At 37.7% G+C, this 27,741-nt stretch overlaps 1 protein-coding gene across 1 annotated transcript in view; it reads left to right on the top strand.

Annotated features, from left to right (window-relative positions):
- Nucleotides 1-27,741, top strand: part of LOC139695307 (protein groucho-like) — a 777,395-nt gene that overhangs the window by 738,464 nt on the left and 11,190 nt on the right. The window contains exons 7-13 of the mRNA XM_071594012.1: nt 5,994-6,026; nt 13,483-13,869; nt 15,408-15,512; nt 15,781-15,834; nt 17,307-17,510; nt 26,120-26,199; nt 27,158-27,407. Coding sequence (XP_071450113.1) covers nt 5,994-6,026; nt 13,483-13,869; nt 15,408-15,512; nt 15,781-15,834; nt 17,307-17,510; nt 26,120-26,199; nt 27,158-27,407 — 1,113 coding nt within the window. The remainder of the gene's footprint in view (nt 1-5,993; nt 6,027-13,482; nt 13,870-15,407; nt 15,513-15,780; nt 15,835-17,306; nt 17,511-26,119; nt 26,200-27,157; nt 27,408-27,741) is intronic.

The following is a 27,741-nucleotide window of genomic DNA, read 5'->3' as shown; positions in this document are numbered from 1 at the left end:
TTATTTTTATTTAACCTTAGTCCGAAAACAGCACTCTTTGACCTCTTGTCGCGGCTATTAGGTGCTCCTTGATTAAGGTGTCAGCGAGTGGTCATCCTCTTATTGATGATCCGGAGTACCCTTGTAGCTGCGAGTGAAATCAAACTTATTGTTCTATAGTCCTCACGTATGACTACCATTCCCTTTTTGGAATAGGAACTAAGACAGATCTGATGGCGTGATCCGGCCGAATACCTCCCTCCTAAATGCTACGAAGAAGTTCATAAACACTCTGTTTACCACCTTTCCTAAAACTTCAAGTAGTTTCGTGGGAATATTGTCTACCCCTACATCCTTATATGATTTCAATTCCCTTGGTAGTTTGAAACATGTGCTTGTTCTGTTAAAAAATCGCTTAGCTCACCATTCTACTCCCGTGTTCTACCGTTCAATTCAACGTATCCTACCTAATAAAGGTCGATTTTGTACGCTTCCTAAACGAGTATTCTAGGTATTACGAGAACTTTCTCTTGTCTCTCATGCATTACATCTTTCTTAATTTCATTCTGAAACACTCCGTCTTTAATTGTAAACAATTTACTCTGCAGTGTGTCTTTTGAAAATCGATTAAGCAAACAAATAAGTCATGGTTATATTCTGTATTTCATGCCTTGATAGTAATATGGCATGAATATACCTCAGCCCTTTTCTGAACCCAGATTGTTCATACCGTAATCCAAATCTACTACTTGTTATCTTCTCCTCTAACTTTTTTTTTCTAATTTCTTCTCAAATATCCACATCACCAAAACGTGGATTTTAAGCCTCGAGGTTTACCTCTACCTTTCCTTTAGTGCCTTATTTTTTCGATGCATATCAGCATTGTCATTAACCATGTCCCGCATCAGTTTTGATACAGGAAATGAATTTAAAATACGTCGAAAAGAGTTGTACCGAATTAAAATTCAATAGGAAAAATTACACTTTCGATGTTGCTCGCAATTCATTCTCATAAGTTGCAGATTGCATCGTAATTGCTATTGCTTCGCACTTCCGTTTTGGCTTTTGGAATGCGGGCGTGGAGAATAATGATAAAATTGACATGGATGGAAGAGATAAAGAAACTTAAGAACGAGGCATGATGGGGAAGGGGAAAGGATTGTTGGGAGAAATCCGAAAGAGGTAGTAAAGATGGATGCAGAGCTTTTCGATTGGCGATGGAATGCTGAGGACTGTGATAGAGGGGAGAACGCTTGGCAATCTAGGTAAAGGATAGGAAAAGAATAAAAATATTAGACGAAATGAAGGGAGGCAGATAGTGTGTGGAATTGAAGAAGCTTTTACTACGTGTGTCCGTTGTGTCGTATTAGATGAGGTTTAGGAATGATGGTTAGTTTGTTTGTCTTTTTCCAAAACCTGCCTTAATTGGTATAATTCCATTAATAAACACCCTTCGTGAGTCTTCCCGAGTAGGTGCATACTGGGTGCGTTCCAAAAGTAATGCAATTGAATTTCCCGCGCCGCTCCTTTTGGTCGGAGTGAGATCAAACCACTTGGAGTAGGTGGTGTTGACCTTAAGCTTTGCCTCGAAACCTGTCTTAGGGCTCTCCAAGCTATGGGAACGGCAGGACGTCAGTTATTATAAACCTCTGCGCGCCGACCGTGTCACGAAAGACCAACCGAGCGGACATTTCCAGTGAACTTTTGCAACGTATTGAAAATGAAGCTGATTATTTGGACGACGTCATCGCTGGTGATGAAACCTGTGTTTTTGAAAACGGCCCTGAAGCAAAACGCCAAAGGTGTGAGTGGCACACCAACCAGTCCCCCAAGCCCAAAAAGGCAAGAATGAGCTAATCAAAAGTGAAAACAATGCTCATTGTCTATTTCGACAGTAAAGGAGTAGTTCATGAAGAGTTTGTTCAGGACAGACAGTTAACGCTGCCTACTACATGAATGTGCGTCAGAAAGACTCTGAAAAAAGGGTCATCAGGACGAGAAAAGACATCTCCGCTACCTGGCAACTCCATCACGACAACGCGTCTTGCCACAACGTGTTACGAGGCTGCGAGTTCCTGGCTAAACACCAGGTGCCAAAGCTGCCTCACCACCCCTATAGTCCTAACGTCGTCCCAGCAGACATCTTTTTGTTCCCTCGGATTAAGGTAGCCCTGAGAGGAACCCTTTTTTCGTCCATAGAAGAGATCAAATCAGCCGTGACGAAGACCTTGCGAGAGGTCCCCGAAGACGCCTTCCAGGGCACGTATCGGTCATGGCGGAGTCGCTGGAAAAAATTTGTAGATGCCCAAGGACAGTACTTTGTAGAATTTTAAGTTTTTGTGCTAATCTGTTCCATAAATTACTTTAAAAAAATAAAATTCTTTTATAATGCACCCTTCAATTCTTCCCCTCCGTATGAAATCTTCTACATACAGCAGTGTTCATTTGGCTCTGTTCAATTACAATTTATTTCATTGCCTGCTGTATTGCATTGCCCTTTCAGTAGGTGGCATGTTCCTCGCGAGTGTCACCCATCCCTCTCCTACCCTTTCAATCCTGTCCCCCACTCCTTTCATTTGTTTGCGATTTGAATCATGGCACAAGGAGCACCCCACTAATTAAACGGGAATATTTAATTCCGCTCTCCCGTCCGTGGTACGTCGCCGGCACTCAAAAACCTTCCTTTCTCTGCAACAGCCACCGCCACCCCCCGCCTCCCCCTCTCGCTTATCCCCACTCCACACCTCCTGTCTGGTGGTTTATTACACGGAACATACGTTAAACCGCCGATTCATTGGTGCGGGTTTTCAATTATTTCGCCGTCGCAATTATGTCCTTTTAATGCGGCCCGGGTGACGGGGGTTGGAAGGGGGAAAGAGGGGGGGGGGGAGGTGAGTGGTTGAGTGTGATGTCGTTCAAAAGCAAAGGCTTGAGTGCAAATTGTGGCAGCGATCTTCCGTTGCCATGGCCGTCCGCTGTGGAATCAAATTTATCGCAATGTGTGTATAACCGTTGATTTCTTCATCTCCCCCCCTCCCATCCCTGCCCCTCCTCCCCCCCGCCCACCGCCTCCCTCCCCCTCCACATCATTGGGCGGGAATTTGGTTTTCATTTTCGTGTCGAGCGAGGGCTTTTCATCGCTTATGACGCATCACCACGTCGTCGGTGCAGGGAACGGTGCATTAAGTCACCATCTCGAGTTTCAACTCTCCTATGTGGCGTGCCTTCAATAGTGTCCGCGTTATCAGCTCATCCACGTGACTTCGTAAATATTAGTTCACTTGCGGAAAATCCTCGGAACTCGTACTTTCCTCCATGCAGTACGTTTCGCTTTTATTTTCATTTGTTCATGTCCCTTCGGTTTGTCCTCACCCTCATGGCCTGCGACCACGAACTGTCAAAAAGAAATACTTTTTATTTCTAACAAAATATTTTTCAGGTCAGGTCGCTCATGTAGTTAGAGTCCGACTGAATAACTGGCCTGAAACGTTATTTTACCTTTGACTTTTAAGACTAGAGTGTATAGTTGCCCCAGAGCGAATCTAAATCATGATATGAAATTTAAAAATATCCCTTTGTGTTATAGATTTAGTTTCCTTCGATTATAATCTTTAGTAGGCCTACGTGCCTCAGTATATGTCCGATTAGTTTCCTCCTTCTTCTTGCAATCGTCCTCCATAATTTTCTCTCTTCGCCATTTCTTCGAAGGTCTTCACTTTTTTACCTTGTCGGTCCATGAAGAAAATTTTGTGGATGAACAGAATAACGAGTGAAGAAGTACATAGAAGAATGGGTGAAGAGCGAAGCCTATTGAGGACAATTGCAAGAAGAAAGAGGAAACTAATTGGGTATATAGCGAGTTAAGTTATCTTGCCGAAGACAATAATTGAAGGAATCTTAGAAGGGAAGAATTGCCGGTGAAGGCTAAGGATGGAATACGAATAGCAATTTAATTAGTTTTAAGAAAAATGTCGATGCTAGGAGCTATGAGGGAATGAAGATATTGACATGGAGCAGGATGCAGATTGGAGATCTGAGACAAATCAATCCTTGGATTGATAACCCCTAGTGGTTACAGTCCTTTTTGTAAAAGTCTGAACGTGCTGAATTTTGACTACACATTGATATTGCATGAACAATTTTTTTTTCTGCTCGCATACTCTTGTTAAATGATTAAAAATGAAACAACGTGATTACGATGGTACTTGAGAGCATATTTCTTCAAACTATCCGATTTTTTCCTCCTTGATGTTTAAAATTCCGTCCAATATTCTTCGGATTGAATAAAGATTGAAAGTCAATATTTATAATCTTAGATTTTTTCTCTTTTCGTCTTCATTGTTTCATTTCTTGAGTGCACGTCAATTTTCTTCGTATAATTAGAATAAATATTATTTGATGATAAAATACTTGTCGTAAGGCGACTGTATTGTTTGTGTGAAGGTACCAATCTTCTCTCAAAGTCAACTTGTCCTGCTTCCCGCTTTAGAAAGGATCCGAGAGATAAAGCTGAAAGGCATAATCGGGCAACATGCTGCAAATGCATTTTTTTTATTAAGTTCAACTATTCCAAAATGTCATGACAAATTAGATCTGGATAAAACAGTCAAATTACATAGTATTACATCAATTGCTTTCGCTCATTTTCGGGCTTCATCTCCTATACCCATCGTGTTATAATAATTATTATGTATGCATGCCTAGATATATATTTTGGTCGGGGATACTTGGGGAATGGATTGGTATGCGGTACCAAAGGCGACCACTAATTAGTCCATTGGTCTCCACAAAGTTTTCGACTTGCTCCATGCTAAGAAATAATAAATCACGTTCATGTTTATACTCCAATCGCAATAAGTTTGTTGGTAGTTCTCTTTTGTGGATAGTATGGAATTAACATTAATGGGACGGAAAAAAACAGAGTAGATCATATTAGAAATCTGCGCCATGGTCGCATTATGAGATGTTACGGTCCCCTGTTATGACAATCAAGCATGCGTAGCGTCTTACAATAGCAGCTAACACATTCTCAAATCGACGCGCCGTCATTTTTTGCTACTAATATTTCTTTATTCGATCCAATGATGGTTGGATGAAATGAATCGACATCAGATTTTGATAATATCTTTATCCACCTATGCCTCATAGGACGAGGCGTAGATAATTGAGCATATGCGTAAAACTCAATCCATGTTAGGTTGCCATGATAGTTTCACTCGTTTCTGTTATTAGTATCTCTTCAAGAAAAGGATATGTATGGTCGAATGCCTAGTTTGCTCGTCTTAACGAAGTTCAATCGTTCGTACCCATTTTCAGTCATGGGTGTATCAATGCGGTTTGGAAGTCTTTATTTTTTCCTCTAGATTACCTAAGCTGCTAGAATCTCTGGCATTCAATTTACCGTCATTATTAAAACGTAATCGCCTAAAGTAAACTATACTCATTTCTAAACGGCTAGTTGTTTACGTGAGAAAATTTGTTCTAATTCAGATGTCAACGAATAGTGTTAAGACAAATAATAGTTCATTCAGGATTATTTGCCTCTGGAATTTCGTCCCCGGTAAAGTACATTTTATAATTTTCATTTTTATAACCTTCGAACTCATTGTAAAAATACCTATTCCCAAGTACCATTCACACTTATGTATTGCTACGTTTCGCGAAATTATTTGAATATATGCCGGCCAGTTGAGGTGGATAACGTACCCTAATGCTAACTCTAAAGGTTTGTGGGTTCGAGTCTTTCCTCCTGCAAGGTTGTCGTAGAAACTCAGGAGTTTCGGCCCTGGAGAAAGATTGAGAAATTATTGGCTTGTCGACACCCCAATGGCACTTAACTCACCGGATATGTCAGAAAAAAAACTAAAATAAACATTTGATGTACAATAATATTTATCGTAAAGTTTGTTCATGAGAATTTTATTTGTCCATTCCGTCGTAAGTTGATGAAAAATTCATTGAATTAGTTTTCGTGTGAGTCATCAGATGCTAATATTGTTTTCTTTATTTTTCAGCAACAGCAGCAGCAGGGACTACAGCAGCTCCTGGTTAGTATGATAGGGAAACATTTTCTCGGGCACTTGTGAAAATAAAATCTCATCAAAATGCTAACAAATCAATTAAATATCATTCAAACTGTAAATAAAATATAACGAGGCTCAGTTATTTTATCTAGTGCCTCCGCATAAAAGAATGACATTGAAAGTGAAGCTAGTAGTTTAAAATTTTTTGTCATAATACGAGAGAGACGTATTCAGAGGAAGTTTCAATGGTTTTTAACCCTCCCCCAGTCACTAAGCTGCGCTGATGTGTCCGTGTTATCCTAACTCGGAAGTATGTTGCTCTTAAAATTTGCACAACGCAGACGCAATCTACTTCCGGGTTAGATTTTTTGGAGGGTGTTTCAATTAAGTTGAAGTATCATATAAATACTGTTTTCCTTTGGCAAGGAAGAGTTATGCAACCCTTTACCGCATATATCTTAGACGCATGCGCCAATGCATCAGTCACGGCCATCGATGTGCATGGGCATGGATTGTAACTCGCATCGGAATGTCCTCTCGCGGTGCTAGTGCATCCTGCAAAGTATGCAGGCGAAAATGCATCTGCCTTTCAAGTATGCCACCGCGCGTTGCTCCAGAGGAGCGCACGGGCATATCCCGGCAACCTTTGGCTCTTCGATTGACGTAGGGAGTTAACTGTATCCAGGTTGACGATGTCAGGCGAAATTTTAAACCGAAACTTCTTCATCTTGATGCAATTATTTTTCGGCTCGGGGAGTTTTCACGCAAAGGTGCTCTCCGGGAAAGATATCGGCAGGTTAAGTTCGAGGGAAGGGGTCCCGGAACAAGAGAGGGGATGGACGTCGGCCGTCTAAAATTTAATATTTTTCTTTTTAGTTACACAATTGCATAATTTAAATGTTGTTTTCATGCCATAACCTGTGATAAGGGGTAATTCCACAATCTTAAACCTCAAACCTTGTCGTTTCAAATAGTTGTATATTAGAAAAGGTGAAGTGGACAGAAAGGGAAACAAACAAAGAAGTGTTAGTCACGGTGGGGAAGGAGAAGTGATTGTTGGGAGAAATCTGAAGGAGGCCGAAAATATGGACTCAGAGTATTGGCGATGGGATGTTGAAGGCTGTGATAGAGGGGGAGGGATTGGTAAAGCGAGGTATGGGGAGGAAAAGAATAGGAATGTTGGACAGAATGAAGGGTGGAAGGAAGTATGCGGAATCGAAGAGGAGCTTATTGTTGTGTTAGATTTCAGGTTGTGTTTTGCTAGGAGAGGCAAGGGAATTCTCGTACCGTTGAGTAGCTTGTTTCCATCCGAAAACTATATTAACCGATAGATTACCAATATTAAAAGAATATTAAGATTACTTGTTTTCAAACCATTTTTTAACGCTTCATGTGCGAGAGGGCATTTAAGTCGTTGAAATCGAAGATTTTCTTTAATCGCTCTTCTAATATAGGATGTAAGTTTTAAAAATATTTCAATTTCTAGCCTTAAATTGGACCAATTTGAACATTTTTGTAAGATAATACGTTGGTGAACCCTAAATTTTCCCTGTTATATTCCGCGTAATATTTGATTCAGAATTGTCGATTCATCTTTCGTTTAAAAAAGGGAGATCTTATCCAAATTTACGATGATGTGGGAGATGGGATGTCATATTGTTGACGCCTTTTTTGTGTGAGGGGGTGGGTCGGAAAAAAAGGGCGTAGTCGAAAAAGCAAGGGTGGGCAATGGGATCAAGAAGCGGTCAGTTGCTTCAACAAGCCTTGGACATGAATACTGTGCCGTTGGCTCAATGACTTACGGGAAGGTGCTTTTGTTATTGGGCGAGATGACCTAGTAAATGCTCGTATGAGTTCTTTCTTTTAGCTTAGCAATGTGAAAATATGAAATGACCGGGATATATCATATTTTCGTTCATTTAACTTTGGATAACTATAAACAGCTAAAACCGCGAGAACTTTTTCTTGATAACTTTCTCATCGATGATAAATACTTGTCACATATCGTTTACTGTCCTTCAATTTTTTTAATTTTTATCCTTATCAATTCAAAAATGTTTTTTAAAGTGATGAAGTATGCCTATTGACAGCTGAAAAATGCTTGTTTATCTAGTAGTCATAATTTGATATGCCATGGCTCAGAAAGCGGATGCAGTTATTCAGATATGAGCAAAGCCCAATTTATGATTTTTGTAGGTTGTGATTATGAATTGTTAGCCAATTGATTATGAACAAGCTGTTAAAATCTAGTGTTCGCCGGTGACTATCAAAGTAACTCAAAGCGCCTTCACCTAAATACGTCTTTATATATATATATACATGTATGTGAGTATATATATATAAATATATATATACATGTATGTGAGTATATATATATATATATGCTCATTCACATGGATAGAGATGTAAGGAAAAGGGATAGGAACTAATGTAAAAGACAAACACAGGAGAGATGGGGAAGGCGGAATCGAGCAGATCACAAGTGCAAAAATATAATCTTAATTGGGATTTGAGCCACGAATCTTTCAACTTGCCAGACCGATGATCTAAACACTTCAGCTATCGAGGAAACATAATATATGCTGAAATCTTTGGGTGTGTTTATGCTACCATGTGCCCCGATTCTTTGTTTAAGTCCCGTTCAAGGAGACATTTTTGCACTTGTGATCTGCTCGATTCCGCCTTCCCCACCTCTCCTGTATCCGTCTTTTATACGAGTATGTGTTCCTATCCCTTTTCCTTATAACTATTTCCATGTGAATGAATATTTCTTCACCATCTGGCGGGTTTTTCGTTTTTGAAAAAAAATATATAAATCAAGATAGCACTAGCGAACAAAAACAAAGAAACACACAAAAAAGAAGAGAAACTCGTACTTTTCTGAATGTTTGGTGGTTACACCACCTTTCTTAAGGGAGAGAAGGGAGGAATAGTTCCTTCCTTCTCTCCCGAGAAGGAAGGAACCAAAAATTTGGAAATGTAGGAGTTTCTTTTCTTTTTTGTGTGTTTCTGTATTTTTGTTCGCTGGTGCTATCTTGATATACGTTATTATTCACATCCGTGAGACTTTCACATAAGTTATATATATATATATAATATTATTATTCCCAAGAATTTTATGATAGACAGTAGTTGTGTCCATCTAAAACCTACCTTAACCGGTAGATTACCTAACAATATATTTATATAATTATATGCATATCGAAACGAAGATTGTTTGCCCATTCTTACTCATGCTTCAATTTAATATTTGCACATTTTTGACTCTATATCTTTTGGTGATAACTAAAATTAATATGAGGTTGTTTAGGGGCTTTGCATATTTGCTTCATTTAGTATTAATTTGCTGTAAAACATAGGTATACATAGTGTACGCAAATATTTTTTATTACTGTTAAGTCAATCTGTACATGAATAAGAACCTTGTCATCTGATTTACTTTTTGATTCGCAAGACTATATTCCTGACGAGAGATATCCGTACGTGACTCGATTAGGAGAACCACTACTGTGAAGGTGTCTCTATTCTCCTTCTCCCCCAACCACAACATTGGATTAATTTTTCGCAGTTTTGCTGTCTTGACAAATTTTGCAAGAATACATATGTATAATTTTGTGTCTATGACATCCAGTGAACTCCGCGACCCACGGGATTTCGTTCCTTTTAAAGGAAGGTCATGCCGTGACTCAAATTTCAGAACCTATCCCTTTTCTTTCTCATAAAATTGGCATCATTATTCGCGGCATTGCCGTTCTTCTGAATCGAAAGAGTCTTTCATGAATAACGTGGGTTTTCGCGCACCAACTACCTCAGCGAAAAAGCGCAGAGGCATTTCGGAAAGTAAAGGTACGAAGTTTCTCGGAAAATTGGCGAATTCTTTTGTGTCAGTTGTTACGCTGACACCTCCCACATGCGCTCATTATCATTATCACAGTCGGATAGGTTAGATTCGATGCACTTACCATATCTGTAAGTGTGAGTACATGTTTTCCATAGACGTCCTCTTTCCTCGACCCCTCAGATTCAAAACGGCAGGGTGTAATTCGCATCCTGAAGATCATTCCGCTTTCGAATCGTATTGTGTTATTATTTACGTAAAAATTAATTTTTATTAAAGTAGAGCTATAATTTAGTTATTTTAATACATACATGCATTCACTTACATCGTCAAAACTTAATTCATTCAGGTAGATTTACACCCTCACGTAAAAGTTAAATTTACTGACAGCTGAGATGATGCAGGATCGGGATCGGCTGTTACATGTACCCGTAAAATGTTTTGGTTTTAAATAATATAAAACATTCTCAAGAGAGGAGTGTTACGTAAAAAACGAGGCAAAAATCTCCTGCTAAACTGTCACGCTACCAATAATGATATGAATATCGTATCAAATGTGCATCATGTTAATATGTACCCATTTTTGCCAATTGTCCCTTAGTGATTTTTCAGGTTTTTTCTTTATTTTAAATATTACACCGAAACACACCTCCAAATGTCAGTTCCATGCATTGGAAATGTTTATAAAGGTGCCTTTCACGCTATTTCTTCATAGTAGTTCATTATATGAATCGCAATATATTTACCGTGAACTCTTTATGCATATTGTTTCCAAAAGTCTGTAGACGATCATGGGCACACCGAGAACGTTCGTTATGTTGCCACTCAATGGCTAACGGACACTCGGGAGCCTCAGAGCGACGTAAAACCGTCGCAACCCAATTATCAGAGAGCCATGGAATACCAACGTTATGAAATAATTCTCCTTTCTCTAATGCTATTGACTCAGGTGATCTAGTTCAGCCTTTTGGAGAAAATAGTCTGATATTATGTCTTCAATAAAAAAGATCCAAAGTATGAAAAAATCACGGTTCTTGAAAAACTAATATATATTTTAGGAATTAATTTAATATTTTATTTTTCGCGAAGACATATGGGTTCGTAAGTGAGTGGGGTCCCACGTAACCTTGGGAAATTAAATTAACGGTTAAAGTTCCAGTATTTTCTAACTCCCGTCGTGAATGGGGAAAGTTACGCCTTGATTCAGATACGTTAGGCATTTTTTGGTGTGTTACTCAGGCTAAATTTAAAGATATCTCATTTGATTATAAAATTCCAGGAAACCATTCGGTATTACATGTGATTAAATTAGGGAAAACACATTATTTAGGACGGAATTCAGGTGTGGATGAGTTGAATTTAAGTTGAAATGTGGTTTTTACAAGTGATGAATGATATTACTTTCCACCACAAATACTTCAAATTTTTTTTTTTAACTGAGAAAATGAAGTTTTACAATATGCAATCAAACGTATGGTTTCATAATAATGTGGTAATCTAAAGCACTTACGAGAGCAATATAACAGTTGGGCGGCGCGATAGAACACGTAAAAGGACAAACATTGAAGAAAGTTTAAGCTTCCGCCCTTCTCTGAGGCCTTCTTCAGGTCAGACGTCATTTGTGTTCTACTGTGCCGTCCAAATACATATAGTGAAATCAAATAAGGCCGTGGGGGTAGATAACATTCCCGTGGAACTACTAAAAGGCTTAGGAAAATGTGGGAAGAAGAGTCTATGTGGACTGATTCGTAGTATCTATGAGGAAGGAATCTGGCCGGACGACTTTGTGAAATCAGTGTTAGTTCCTATACCGAGAAAGGTTTAGGCTACGTCATGTGAGGACTACAGGACAATATGTTTGATATCCCACGCAGCTAAAGTTGTTCTCAGAATAATGAACAAAAGGATAGAGAGTAGGGCAAATGATTACTTAGGGGATGATCAGTTTGGGTTTAGGAAGGGTAGAAGCACACGTGATGCCATTGCAGTAATGAGATCACTAATCGAGAGGAATATAATCAGGACGTATTTGCCTGTTTCGTAGATTTCGAAAAATCGTTTGATAGAGTGAATTGGGAAAAACTAATGAACAAATTGAAGAAAGTAGGAATAGATTGGAGGGAAAGGAGGCTACTATGAATTAAAGACGGCGCGGAATCCGTAAAATCAGTTAGGTTTGCTGATGACCAAGCTTTAGTTTTTCTGTCAGCCAAGGGGTTGCAAGCATTGCTGAGTGAATTGGAAATTCAGTGCGACAGGTATGGGATGAGAATCAATATTAATAAAACAAAGGTAATGCGATTTTCTAGAAAGAAAAAGGCTAAGCTAAACATTAGAATAGGAGGGCAAAACCTAGAGCAGGTAGAACAGTTTACATATCTCGGAAGTGTTTTGGACCAACGTGGTCAATGTGGTAGGGACGTAAGGAGAAGAATTGCGCTAGGCAAAGAGGCTTTCACGAGGAGGAAGGAGTTGATGACAGGGACGTTGAGTAAGGATATTAAGACAATACTCGTAAAAACTTTGATATGGAGCGTAGCTATGTACGGCGCGGAATCGTGGTCACTGAAGCAGTATGATAGTAGTAGATTGGAGGCTTTTGAAATGTGGGTGTGGAGAAGAATGGAGAAGGTGAAATGGACCGAGAAGAAAACAAATGAGGAAGTACTTGGTATGGTGGGCGAGGAGAAGGGTTTTTTGGGAGAAATCCTAAGGAGGCAGGAAAACTTGATGAAGGGCGTATTGACCGGTAGTGGGATATTGAAGACTGCAATAGAGGGGGGAATCTTAGGCAAATGAGGAAAGGGAAGGAACAGGATAGGACGGGATGAAGTGAGGAAGGAAGTACACAGAGATGAAGAAGGATTTGATGTAGATTAGGTTGCTGAATTGTGTTTTTCTAGGAGTCACAAAATTTTTATTTGGTAGTTGTGTATATCCAAAACCTAACTTAACCGGTAGATTACTTGAAAATATATACTTGTGTATATATATATATATATATATATATATATATATATATATATATATACGCACTAATAAAACTTATTTGAAAGTCTCACGGATGTGAATGATAATGTATTTAAAGTTAGCACTAGCGAATACAGACAAAAACACAGAAACTTGTCAAAAAGAAAAGAAACTCACTAGTTTTCGAATTTTCGGTGGTACAAGCCACCTTTCTTTAGAAAGAAAAGGAAGGATCAGTTCCTTTCTTTTCACCGTGTCGACCTCCCTTCAGAAGAATTTCTACGTCACATTCCTTCCTAATTTCCACCAATTCCCTCTCCCTTCTCTCACTATTCCACTCTACGGGTACATAAAATTGTTTATCATTAAGTTTATATTACTTGTGGGACCACACAAGAATGAAGCTGAGTGATAGCGTGAACATATGAAAATATGACGTGGAACTCGTATAATATATGTTTTACTTTCATTGAATGTACCTTTACTTTCGGAAATACCCTCGTAAATGAAGTTCCCAGTTTAAAAATAATTAAACGAACGTAAAGAAAAAAAATCCCGGACTCACCCGGTCCGAACGGAAGGCTGAGCGAAGCAACAAGATGCAGCCCCTTCCCGTCTCCTTTGGACCACTTAGTGATTCTGAGACACACAACCACTTCGCCTCCCCGACAGCAACAGATCCACGCCCAGCAGCTGCCGCACGCCGCTTCACACGCCCCGCCCTCGCTGCCCCTCGCCGCAGCCGCGGCGGCAGCGGCGGCGGCTGCTGCCGCGGGCGGAGGCCCCCCGCCCCACCCGCCCCCGCCACCGCCTCCACACCCGGGGCTCTCCGGCGTGGTACCCGGCCTCCCGCCGGGCGGACTCCTGGCCTTCGGTCCGGCGGCGGCCGCGGCGGCGGCAGCAGCGGCGGCCGTCGGGCCCCCGTCCTCCGTCATGCCCCCGGCCGTTTCCACGCCGCTCTCTTCATCCTCCTCGGCCACGCCCTCCACGGCCCACCCTCTCATCAAGGCTGATCACCTGCACGGCAGGGAGGACCTCAAAGGACTGGACGACCGACATGTGAGTAGCGGTTACTCTAGTAATAATGATGCAGTCAAAGGTCAACTCTCATTAAATATAGTCTGCTACTGGAGCTAGAGAGACGAAGATGGACCCAGGGACTAAGCACTGTTACCCTCCTAATGCAAAAAATTAGGTATCTGAAAAAATGTCAGAAAATAAATATAGGCGTCTACCCTTGAAAATAGTCTTTATTAACCATTAAATGGTTTAATACCACAATAAAAAATATAAGCAATGTACACAATTGCATATATTGATCAGTTGATCAAATATGGGATAGTTAAAAACTGGGTCAATAAACCCATGAATTGAACGAAATGTCTTTGATGACCATCAGGACTGGAATTTAGTTTTGAATGTGTTACAATCAATATTCTTTGCCTAGTTAGGCGATGTAGTCAATTATTTGGTCCCCACACAATTAAATTAAGCTGCGGATCTTGGGCAGCTGACAATGAAAACACTCAAGCTTCAAATGATTGCTCACATTGTGGTCATTAATATCAGACTGGTACACATTTATTCAAATCAGCTTTCACATCAAATAAGATGTCATAAATGTATTGGTGGGGCACAGCCATAATTCCATTGGTTTCAAAAAGAAGACTGCAGAGGTCTCTAGGTGCTGCATTACGTGTTACATAAATGTCTGAAAGCCCTGAGGCTGTGCCTCATCCTAAAATCATTAATTAAGGGTAGTCAATTTGTCAATGTAGGTTATTGATTGACCCATGGACTAAACAGTACCACTGAACTTTTAAGCCCTACCTAACATGATCCTACATATCGTAACACCCAAAATTAAAATTTTTAATTAAGGCATACTTTGTGCATCCCTTCATTCTGTAACAAAATAACCTGCAATGTACAAGTGAGTTCATAAATGTGTTATGTAAAATCCAAACTTATGAAAGGTTATTCATTAATTGAGTAAAGATAATGAATTATTATTCAATGCTTTTCAAATAATTCTCATCATTGGAAATTTCAGTCTTGTTTTAAAATAAAAAATAGTGCATGGATAATATATAAAATAGAGGAAATTGCCACTTCCTTTCATTATAGCTGAAGCTGGGAAGGAATGATTAGAGCAGTAAGTGGTGTTCAAACACATTCAGAATTATTTCTCATTGATTTAATCCTCTATTTGGTGGTGAAATTAACTTCTATCCCATTCCAATATATTTTATTGAAATTGTGGGTGATGGATCCTGGATCTGTTTCACCTCTAACTGAATAGTTTGATTTTTATTTAGGAATTATATTAACTTGTGTTATAGTTTACATGCCTGTTACATAAAATCAAATTTCAATTTAGCCAAGCAGTAAGTGCACTGCAATGAGTTACAAATAAATCTGTGCAATAAAGCATGCAGTATAGATAGATCATGAAATTTTTTTGTTAAGTTCCTTTTAAGAATTTGTCTAATTCAGAATATCAAACATAAGGAGTGTTTGTATAATTTATTATTATTTGTGCACAATTTGGTGGAGTATTTTGGTTTTTATGTTGACTATTTGTTCTTGCTTTTCAGAGGAGCTCAATATCTCCAGCTGAAAGGGACAAATATCGGTCGAGATCTCCAGATGTTGATTCAGATCTAAAGAGGAGAAAGGAAGACAAGCTTGGCCACATGAGTGTGAGTGAATGGCCTTTCCAGTTTGATTAATCAATAGTTCAAGAATATTGGCATCAAGAATTAAAATTAATTAAATACTTCATTTGTGAGAGAAATACATTCAATTTTTGTCTTTGGTAATTGAGGGAAATCTTATCTTGGTCTAACAGTATACCTCAATTAATATTTTACTTTCCAGTAAGTTCTAGTTATGAAATATATGGTTAGATATAAGTTTTTCCAAATTAAGTTACATATTTATTAACCTCCTTTGAATCTTTCTTAACAGGATAGTGATGGGGAAAAGAGTGATCAAGACTTAGTGGTTGACGTGGCCAATGAGGTAAGAATTTTAATAATGCCATGAGACTCTTCTTGAATAAATTATATGCACATGACATGCAATAATCTTTTGAACTAAAATTAGAACTGTTTGCCCCTTAAGCCATTCTTGGTTTGCCCTCAGGTTTTATCTACAGGTCAAACAATTAGAATTTACACAACACCCATGCATTACCGAGGGTTCCACAATCCACAACATTTGGGAAAAGAGAAATTTTATAAACTTTATCCTGTTAATATTTAATTCGCATCAAGGTGAATCAAAAATTCAATCATTCCCGGTCACAATAGAATTAAAAATATGTTTCACGATTAGATGGATCTAAGAGTCAATCGCAAGTTTTGCATCAAAGTAAACTCTAATTGCACATTATCTTTGCAGTCATAAAGTGGGTTGAATAGTGGAATATTTTTCAAATGGCAAAAGTCGGTAAACTTCACACCACATAGACTTAGTATGTTTTTAGATATCAGGAAGTATGAAACTGGCAGTTGGCAGAAATATTTTTATTTGCATGGTGACTACCAGTTGTGGCTCACCTTTCAGTTAGCCTGTTTCTTAACATTAGAATAGCCATTATTGTTTCCTGGCTATAATGATCAACCTTTAGTTGATCAGTCAGCCAAGGGGTTATAAACATTATTGAATGCTTTGGAAAGTCAGTGTGATAGGCATAAGAGGAGAATAAATGTTTGTAAAATAAAGATTGTGCAGTTTTTAAGACAGGGTAAATCTAAAGCTGAGTAAAATACTAAAATAGGAACTAATGAAATTGAACTGGTGGAACAGTTTACCTATCTATAAGCTATAAGTGTTTTCGACCAGAATGGTTAAAGTAGTAGGGACATGAGATGAAGAATTACATTAGACAAAGAAGCTTTCACAAATATGAAACAATTGATGACAGGGATGTTGAGTAAGGATGTTAAGGCATAGATTGGAGCCTTTTAAAATATGCTGGCGGAGAAAGATGGAAAAGGTGAAATGGAAAGAAAGGAAAACTAGGTGTGGTGGAGGAGTAGAGAGGATTGTTGGGAGAAATCTAAATGAGACGAGGAAGCTAGTCGCAGAGCATTTAGATTGGCAATGGAATATTGAAGACTGTATCAGAGAGGAGAAAGTTAGGCCAGCGAGGTAGTGGCAAGAATAGGTTGGCATGTTAAATGGAATGAAGGGAGGAAGGAAGTATGCAGAATTAAATTTAGGCTTACTGTAGGTTCTGATTGAGGTTGTGCTCTATTAGGAGAGGCAGAGGAATTATTATTGCAACTTTTTGTAGCTTGTGTCCATCTAAAACCTACCTTAACTGGTAAATTGCCTATAATTATAATGATTTGCCTCTTAGGGTGTTCAGGTTTCATGAAATATGCTTTCGAGTGATCAGTATTCTGTCATGAAATAGTTGAAATGAAAAAGGTTTTCACCACTCGACACAAAGCTGACGTGACTGCATCGTCGCGTTTCATTCCCAGGACCCGTCCTCGCCACAGCCAAATGGTGAACACCCTGGAGACCTCATAATACGGGAAAATGGTGAGAAGATTGGTGCTGGGAGCAACAGCAGCAGTGCGGGTGGTGGGGGAGGGGGAGGCATTCCCGGCATCAAGTCGGAGAGGCCCCCGAGCAGAAGCGGATCAAGCTCAAACCGAAGTACCCCCTCCCTGAAAAGTAAAGATGTAAGATCTCAGCACTAAGTGGCATCCATAGCAATTTTGATTTCTCCTGCTTTCCAGATGGGTGTTTAATTTCATTTTCTTGCTGCTAATTGTATGGCTAACCCGTTCCTAATGGTGATTTCCAAATGCTAATCCTTGGGATACTAACCATGTTGTCCCAGTGTAGTGTCAGTAAAAATTTGTACACATGTATACTGTTAAAAGAAGAAAAAAATAAAAATGGTTTAATTGATTAAAAACACGTGATATGTACCCACTCAGCCATTACTTCATGAGAATTTCAGTATCGAATAAGTTTTCAACCACTTCCTCATTGCAATAATTGATGTAGCATTACTCACTTTGAATGAACTTTCATCATATTTGCCTTTAACATAAATTAAACATTCCATCTTGTTTATATAAGTCACTTTATACACAATTAGGGATTCTGAGAGTGAGGGGATGGAAAAAAGGGAATCACCTTGGTCCATTCTACAGCATCCTAGTCAGTATGGTTGGAATAAACCTACCAATTATTAACAAAATTAAGGTATCCACAATTAAATGTCTCATCCAGCAGCAGGAGTTATGGACTTTAATTGTGATTTCATCATACGATTTGATGATTAAAATTGTGAATTATAATTATTGCTTTCAATAGTTGTCTCTCACATTCATTGGTTAATAGCTTTATGGGCATATTTTAGTCATTAAATTAACAATTACATTCCTGGTTATTCTTTATTTTGCCTGGAGAAACACATGCAGTGGTGAATTCAGGAAAATATGGGTAGACAAGCACATAATTGTTTCTGATGATTCCAAGCATGTCTTTTATACGTATTTGCTTTGTGCATGCACACCCTCATCTTGTGAGGGGGGTGCATTTTTAGAATGGGACAGTATGTTAATGGGTTCATGCCCTTGGCATTGAAATGTCAGGAGGATAAAAATACTCCATGTTCTGACTTTAAAATAGATCTTCATTAATGAGATCAATTTTTAGCCATGAATTTCTCATGTAATGGAGAGATGGTGGTGAGACAGTGTGCAAGAGGGCACACACCTGAGAGCAGGAATAAGGTCTTAACAAGGATTATTCGCTTCATGTTAGATGGGGGGCTAGCAAGCTGCCATCTGGTTAATCAAGGATGACCAAGGAAGAAGAATTATCCTATTGAAAAATGCTGCCAATATACAGTGCTCTGAGTTAGCACTAATATGAATAGGTTTTTCTGAAAGTGGGTTAGAAATATGTTATGTGAAAAGGTAGGCCTTGAAGCAAGTCTCAAGACTTTCCATCGAGTTTTTTTTTCTCTCTTTGTAGTCCATCCATCCTCCTCTCACTCCTTGTCCTAGCTATTCCTCTCACTTCCCATTGGAGCCACAACATTTACAAAGAACACTAGTGGATATCAGAATCCCACTGAAATGTCTACCACCAGAGCCAATACCTTTTTTATGGGAAACAACTACCTGCACTTGGAATTTCATGAATCCAATCCTGTTTTTTATTCCTTTTTTTCTAAATCTGAACTTGTAACCCAGAATTTGGGGAGATAGTTTGCACTTGATGCCTTTGTTATTGAAATATACTACCTTGATCAAAAATTTCCCGGAATTTATTCAGAAAATTAAAAATACAAGTTTATTCATTTAAATCTATATTGTCCCCTTCAAAGTAATCCCCATCGACCGCAACACACTTATGCCAGCGCTTGATCCAATCCTCGAAACATTTTTTATATTCGGTTTTCGGAATGTCCATCAGTGCTTCCTGCGATTTTTCCATTACTTCCTCTCGGCTGCTAAAACGCGTTCCCCGTAATGGTTTTTTAACTCGATTGAACAGAAAGAAGTCACAGGGAGCCAAATCAGGTGAATTCGGTGGCTGTTGGATGGTATTTGTTGCATTTTTCGTCAAAAAATTACGAATAATGATAGCACTGTGCGACGGTGCGTTATCATGGTGCAAAATCCACGAGTTTTCTGCCCACATTTCTGGTCTCTTTCGGCGAATTGCTTCACGCAAACGTCTCATAACGCCCAAATAATACTCTTTGTTTACTGTCTGGCCTTCTGGCAAAAATTCATGATGCACTACACCGTTGTAATCCATGAAAACCGTCAGCATTGCCTTCTTTTTTGACTGAAAACGACGTGGTTTTTTTGGTCTCGGCTCATTTGGTGAACGCCATTCACTTGCCTGATGTCTGGATTGCGTGTCGTACTCATAAACCCACGTCTCGTCTCCAGTAATGATCCTTTTGATGAATGTGGGATCGGATTCAGCCTCGCAAATCATGTCTTTTGCGACGTCAACACGGTCTCTTTTTTGCATGAAATTGAGGTCTTTTGGAACCAACTTTGCTGCTACACGACGGAAACCCAAATCATTAACCACAATGTCTTGGGCGGATCCATAGGCAATGTTCAAGTCCTCCGCTATTTCTCTGATGGTTAATTTGCGGTTATTGACCAACATTTCTTTTACTTTATCAATTTTTTCACCGACTTTCGATGTCGATGGTCTGCCACTGCGTTCATCATCTTCGATTGACTCACGACCACTTCTGAACCGCTCGTGCCACTGGTAAACGACCGTTTTTTTTAGAGAATCGTTGCCGAAACACTTTTCCAACATTTCCAACGTCCGTGCGCCACTAAATCCGTTTTTTACGCAAAATTTAATACAAGTTCGTTGTTGCAAATTTAAATCCATTTCTGAAATTGTAAAAAATCATAGGTAGTATACCAAACTATGTTTTAGAATTTGCATGAGTCTAAAGTGAATATTCAGCTGAAGAATTACAACGTGAAATGAATGAGCATTTTTTTCCTTTTTCTCAGATTTTCACTATGTAATGCAAAGAACTGATTTTAATTTGTCCATTGAAAATACATAAGTATGCGATTTTTTGAACTGTAGTTTCAATTTGGTCCATCTGTTTTTGACTAAAATTAAGTGCTACCTTTTCTTGCATGTAAGAGGCATAGTCAAGGTCAATTTTCCTAGCTCTTATTTTGAGTTTATAATTAGGACTTATCATAGCTAAAAGTAGGTCTTCATTATGACGTTGGTAAAGCAAACCTGGATGTGCCATAGGTGTTATTATAAGTTTAATTTCTGGATTTTATAACGGACTGCTCTATACCCATATGCATTGCTTAGGACCTAAAGTACCTAGCATACATTTATTTACATGAGTATCAACTTCAATACACAACTGAAAAGCACTTTTTCCTTAAATACATTAGATATATACTTATCTCAAAAAGAATTAATTGATAATTTCCCTTCCTAATCTATTATAAGAATTTCGTTTTAGTGTTTTAAATATAGAGGGTAAAATCAATTTTAATTGAGCATCTCCTTAGCAATAAAATTAGTATTAGTAGGTGTCCTACCTGATTACATTTGCAATTCTTATTGCTGAGGTTTGCATGCAAAACCTACTCCAAAAATGTGTCATCTTGCTGATTTATAATTATTTGATACTATGAGGGCAAGTCAGTAATTTGGCCACACAGGCTGTAAATAAAATGTTCAACTAGATGTGTACCCAAAATTCATTTTTATTTTTCAATGTCATCAACTACAACATTTATACACTGATCCCGTTACTTTACATGCATCAGTAAACTGTATCAAAGTTTTTGGAAAGGTGAAATTGTTGTGTAAATCAAATATGCATCTCCTGTTCAATGTCCTCATGACCCATGAGACATTGCTGCCAAGGTTAGTGTTTAGTGGGCTAACCATGTGAGTCTTGCTTGGAGCTAGGCCAATTCGGACATGAATGGTGGTCAAAGTAGTGATCAACCTAATTCATCAATTCTATCATAGATTAATCTGAACACACGAGGTCTGGCATTATCATATTGATGCCATTCTTCTCTTGTCTGTAGGCCTGGATATTTCATTTGATTAATGGGGAAATCATTCCATAATTACCGAACATGATCAATATAAATTACAGATTCAGGTGTGATGTGGTGGAACTGATTTTCTTAGTGGTGGGAGTTTTCGTCTCTTATAATGGAATCTCATCAATCTGGATCATGCTAACATAAAATAAAGCACTTTTAAACTCATTTGTCCATTCAAAAATAATTTGTGACTTATTTACTGACTGCCCCTCAATTTTTTCAGATAGTGACCTATGATATGAACTTTATACTTTATGTACTTACGTTTAGTCAGTAGTAATATGCAAGCATTCATGAGATTGGCTCTATTTCTGATGGTTTCAATTAATGAGAAACTTCAATAGCAATTGGCTAATGTGTTTTCCATTCACATTATTACATGAAAGAAAGTAATTCTATGGCGTTAGCTGTTTTGATTTTCTGCCTAATTGATAATCACGTGAAACTTTGTCAAATGAGATTCATGTGGTGGATTTAGCCCTCTGAGTTGTGTATGGATTTAAACGTATGGAATCATGAAAGAGTCTGTAGATTTTAAAAGCTACAAGCCTCACCTCTTTGGTGTGGTAGTTATCTTTAAACCTAAGTTAAGTGGTAATTAAAAAATTTGACATTACTGGTGCCAAAATAAAATACACATCATCTGCTTTGGTCATTTCGCTTGACAGTATGTACTAAGACTATTTCAAACTGGTTAGCCAATGTTTTGGGTTTCCTGACCTACATATAGGTACCTACTTTTCCTTTCCAAGTCATGTAAAATATGTACATTATGTGTTATTTTTAAACTATACTGTCACTTAAGGAGCTAATTGAGTAATAATTAAATACATTAATGGATCCAAGAACCAAAGTGTGAATGGTATGGATAGGAACCATGGAATTGGTTCGCTTGCAGGCTGAAAAACCCTCCACCCCAGTTACCAAAGCAACGACTCCCAACTCCCATGGTCTGCCCACGCAGAATGGTTCCAGCATGCTGAAGTCTGGCGTTGGACTGGGACATGGCCCTTGGGTGCTGGGCCTCCCGCCTTACCTCTCCCTCTTCTCCTCTCTGGCTAGAGGTCCAGTGTCCGCTGGGTCAACAGTGGCAGTTTCAACAGCTGGTTCCCGAAGCAGTGTTAAGACCCCTCCCACCAATGGCCTTTACGACCCCCTTCCCTCTCAGCACAACACCTTGGCCCATTGCTTTTACTCGAAGTCTTTAGTACGTACCCTCCTCGGCGTAGCATTTCCTGCCATTCTTGTTCTTTCTATTTCCTTACCTATTTTGCATATTGTTCTTGACGAGGGTGTCCAAAAAATCTGATGAGGATTTTGTTAAAGTGTGAAATATCAAGGCAGAAGAATGAGTGTCTTCCAATGGAATGTTTCACAAAGAGCAAGCTTTGTACATTGAGTGTAGTCAGGATTTAATTGTGGTGGGTCTATAGAACTGCAGAAATCATTTTTATTAGTATTTTTATGATCAATGGTCAATGCCATGCCATGAAAAAGAATCATAATTTTAATATGTATTAAATGTAATGGAGGATTATTGGTTGATGCACTCCATATTGTGCCAGATATTATCTGTTATTTTTTTGTTAGCTTCCCTCATGAAAGGTAAAAACAAGAAAATTTAACAGGGTTAACATCTGGGTGTTCAGTGATAGCAAAATATTTATTCCAATCAAAGCATGTCTATCTAAAAAAGGGGTTCATATTTCGAATTTTTGAACATGCCCTCTAACATAAGTTCATCAAGAAATATGTAGTGAAGGTGATGGTAGGGAGAATATTGGGGAGCAAGGAAGGAGAAAGACAATGGGCATTATATACTCTGTATTTGAAGGTAGTAAATAAAAATAGGATAGACATTTAGGAGAGCAGTCAGAAAAAGATTTGTTATATTTTTATATTTTTTTTTCATTCCATTGTCTTCTACATAAACCAGATCTGTATTCCATCCAAGAATCATTGCTGCAAAATGAACTAAAAATGACACCTGAAATAATGATGCATGTTTCCATTTGAGACTTACTGATGAAATATGTACAATTTCCTTTCATCGTGTGTTTCCTTCCTGTGAAGTGACATTCAGGGACATACAGAGGCATGTTAGGCTACTTTTCCATTGAAGTTCAGCTCTATTGTTCTTTTTGCTTTTGAAAACTGATGCAGAATATTTATATATACCATAATAACAATGCAAGTTAGCTCAAGACTGATATAGCTTACAGTCAAAACTTTGGCCTATAGATTCCCAGAAAGATATGGAGATATGGTCCCGCTACCAAGTATTTATATGTAGGTGTATATAAAGGTTTCTCCATATGAATAACTCCAGGTCACCCCTAATAACCACATTAAATATTTGTGGGGAAGTAGAGTTCATTTGTGAATTCATATTTTATTTCTCTACACCTTCATACCCTTGCATCATGAACACCTAACCTGAGGGTTGATGCTGTAGTATTACGTTGCATCAAATCATATAGCCTTACATTCACAGATATTCTAATGTTAACAATGTATGTACTATTGTAACAAAAATATCTCTTTTAATATAGTGATGACTTATTTATAATATAATCTCGGTTAACTATTTACATTTGCTAAAAATATCCATGTGTAATAAATATTTAAATGATACATAAACAAATACTGTACAAAAGGTCACTACAGGGGATCAATGTGCTCTATTGCATTTTATATTGAGGTGCATTCATTCCTACTCAAAGTAATAATGATTAATAATAATTGATGCACTAATAACTTATATTTGCAGTGAGTTCTGATGGTCTTTAATCGGTGTTGTAATTTTGAAAAGTTAGCTGTAGCGCTAGCAGATTAGAATTAAAATAGGTTTGTAAAAAAAGTAGATTATTATAAGATTTTTAAAAAATTATCCAAAATTATTTTACTGAAATGAATTAAGGCTTAATTACACAAACATTTTTTGAAAGTCTTGAAATTTGACTCAATCATGTAATTATTTATTGATTGTTGTCTGTTGGTAAAGGATGGTTTTAGATGGACCCAGGAACTAAACACTGCTACACATGCTGCAAAATACAGTAACACCCACCTCTTTTGCAATTGGCTATTTTTAAATCTACATACTTTCCAGATCTCATTTTTCTGTCCAACCTTTTTAAACTTAACCTCATTTGTAAACTACCTCACTTATCCAATTATCTTGTCTATCACTTTCTTCAATACTCCATTGACACTCAATGTGCTCTGCATCCACTTTTCCTGCCTTCTTTGAATTTCTCCCTACAACCTTTTCTCCTTCTTGACCATGCCTTGGTGCATATTCAGTAGTCTACCATCATAAGTCAATTGCATTATCTCTGCAGCTTATTTTGGAAGTCAATCTTTTTTATTGCTCAAAAATAGGCTGTTTCTCTTCATTACCAGTTAGCAATTTATTCAAAAAAGATATATTCATGGAAACTTTACCCCAATAGTTTATACTGTGAATTATTCTCTTTGATTGGGCAGTGTTACAACAGATATAATAAATCCCAGTAAGCTGCAACTCATAAGAAAAACACTGCTGTGTATTTCTTGGCCTTTACTGTGCATATGATCATGTTATCTGCCTGTTATTTGTGTCTGCATTGTGAAAATTCAATTTTTGGGATACTCATTATTCTAATGGAATATTCTCTCTTTCTGCTAAATGTTGCAACAATTGTGTCATGACCTAATTGGTTTAAATTGGAAAGGATATTACATGTAAATGTTTTGATGTGGAATTTTTTTAACAATTTAAACAAAGTTGTAAATCTAAAAAGTCTTTAGGGTGATTAGAGGTTAATCTCTTGATTTTAAAATGCTTTCTGATAAAATCATGCAAATCAGGAAATTTAATATTTGCAGACGGTTGGATCATTAGCAAATTGTTTTATTTCTAACTTCCAGGTTGCTTTAATTTTGATTCTTTTGTATAATAATTTCTGTCATGTAATTTTGCCTCTATATTTAATTCATGCACTGCTCCTCAGGAATTCCTCAAATAATTTTACCAAATGAAATATTTGTTATTTTACCCCAAGAATATAACTTACTTGATTAATAATAATTCATGGCAACTGCTAACACATGCCTTAAAGGTCAACTTGCCAGGCAACCTTGTTCTCTGTCCATCTTCATTTGATCTTTTATCTGTACCTTAAGCCTCAGATGCTTTAATTGGACACTCTGTGTTAATTTCTCATGTTTTATGCCTCAAAGTAATCAGTTCTAACCTCATAGTGTGCATGTCTGCTGTGTTTGCATGTTCATTATGATTTGCTTTTAGTTAGGGGAGATAAATGCGTTAAAGAATGCATTATGCTTTCAATACAACAAGCATATCTTAGTGTTTTGATTCAATTTGCATCCGGCAATAATGAGTTGTCATTCAAGTTTAACAGTGTATGATAATGAAAGAAGCATTGTTTGAATATGAGAATGACATGCATCATTTGAGTATGTGAACTTGTATGTACTGATAAATGTAGAAAATGGAAAATTAGCATACCTTCCTTGAAAGCATATTTGAAATTGATATTTCTGGTAATGGTTAACAATTTTTTGTAAGGTTTTAGTGATGTTGCATTCCTCTCTTAGTTATCATTGTTTTCAAGAAGGATTTTTGGATAGGTAAATAATTATGCTAAAATTTCCACCTTTAACATTAGTGTTTTAATTTTTCTTTTTCTCAGATGGGTTATGATCCTCATCCCCATTCAAGAACTCCTAATCTTGGGTCCAATGGTCTTGGTGGTCTCACAGGAACAAAAGCGTAAGTTTCTTGCAATTTACTGTGGCATACTTTAAAAACACAAAAACAATGTGAAGCTGTGCTAAAGTGCACAAATGAAAATTTTCTTGGTGGCATAACCCAAATATGTGATACTCATATGGTAGCTATGTGGTGATCACAAAAGGGAAGCAGCATTAATGGTATTACATACTGACTTACTGGATTATACAGAAACAAAATTTGATAGCCATTTTTCTTTCACTCCCTCAAAAAAATGTTGGCCGGGTAATTTTAATGACTTTGAACAAGACCAAAATACTGCATTCCTAATCACATGGGGTGCTTTTTCTTGCAGTTTTGCCAGTTTCCATGATTAAATAAAAAGATTTCCTTCTTTATGCACTTAAGTAAATTGGAGAGTTGTTTCATTTAGTCTCTGTTTGATTCTGGCCTCATTATCTAGGGGAAATCACTTTAGTTTCTAAAGTTTTAAGCCACCTTTAAAGCAATTTATTTTTTAACATAATTTTGTCTCTTATTTATTAGGTCATAATAATAATATTTATTTTTAAGTTGATCAGGGTTACTGATCCAGGATATGTGCCAGGATAAAGTGAAAAAGGAAGCATGCTTATCAAATAAATAAACAGATGCATTTAAACAATCCTAACTCCCCAATTGTATGAAGTAATACCTATCTCTTGCAGATGTGCTTCCAATTTAATTTATTTTATAACTGCATGCCCCAGGCACAGTATCTGACAAATGGTATATGCAAATTATCACACTGCCCTGTTAAAAACAAAGTATTAAAAAAATATGTATAGTAAAAATTTGCAAGCAACATAATTTATTAATTACCATGATTGCTGATTTTTGTTCAGTTTTTTTTATGATAAACTGTTAGAAATAAAACTATAACCAAGCATTCCCTCCCAGTATAGTTGTGCCTACATGTTAGTGTTGTCATAATTTACCAAGTGATCTTTATTTTCAGGGCGTATTCCTTCCATATGAATGGAGAAGGTCAACTCCAGCCAGTACCTTTCCCAACAGATGCTTTAATAGGTCCGGGAATCCCTCGACATGCCCGGCAGATTAATACATTATCTCATGGTGAAGTTGTTTGTGCTGTTACAATTAGTAATCCTACCAAGTATGTGTACACTGGAGGAAAAGGATGCGTCAAAGTTTGGGATATTAGCCAACCTGGTGGAAAAAGTCCTGTTTCACAGCTGGATTGTCTGGTATGTTCAAGTAGAAATGTAAATGTTATATGAACGATGCAGGAAACTACAGACCAATGACTTTAATCTCTGGCATTACTAAAATTTTTGAAAAAGTTATCCTAAAACATATGGTAAACTTTCTGGAAAAACACTTACCAACAAAATGGTTTTAGGGAATGTAAATCAGAATTAACAGCACTCCATGATTTAATTACAACTGCACTGCATGCTGTGGACAATCAGTATTCATTCTTGAGGATATGCCTTGAGCTGACTAAGGCTTTTGACTCTGTAAATCATTAGATTATGTCAAGGAAATTAAGAAAATTTGATATTTTGGGCATTTCAAATA

The sequence above is a fragment of the Hetaerina americana genome, unplaced genomic scaffold (assembly GCF_022747635.1).
Source record: "Hetaerina americana unplaced genomic scaffold, ioHetAmer1.1.p SCAF_6, whole genome shotgun sequence".
NCBI lineage: Eukaryota > Metazoa > Arthropoda > Insecta > Odonata > Calopterygidae > Hetaerina > Hetaerina americana.
The sequence above is the reverse complement of the archived record's forward strand: the minus strand, read 5'-3'. Positions and strand labels throughout refer to the sequence as shown.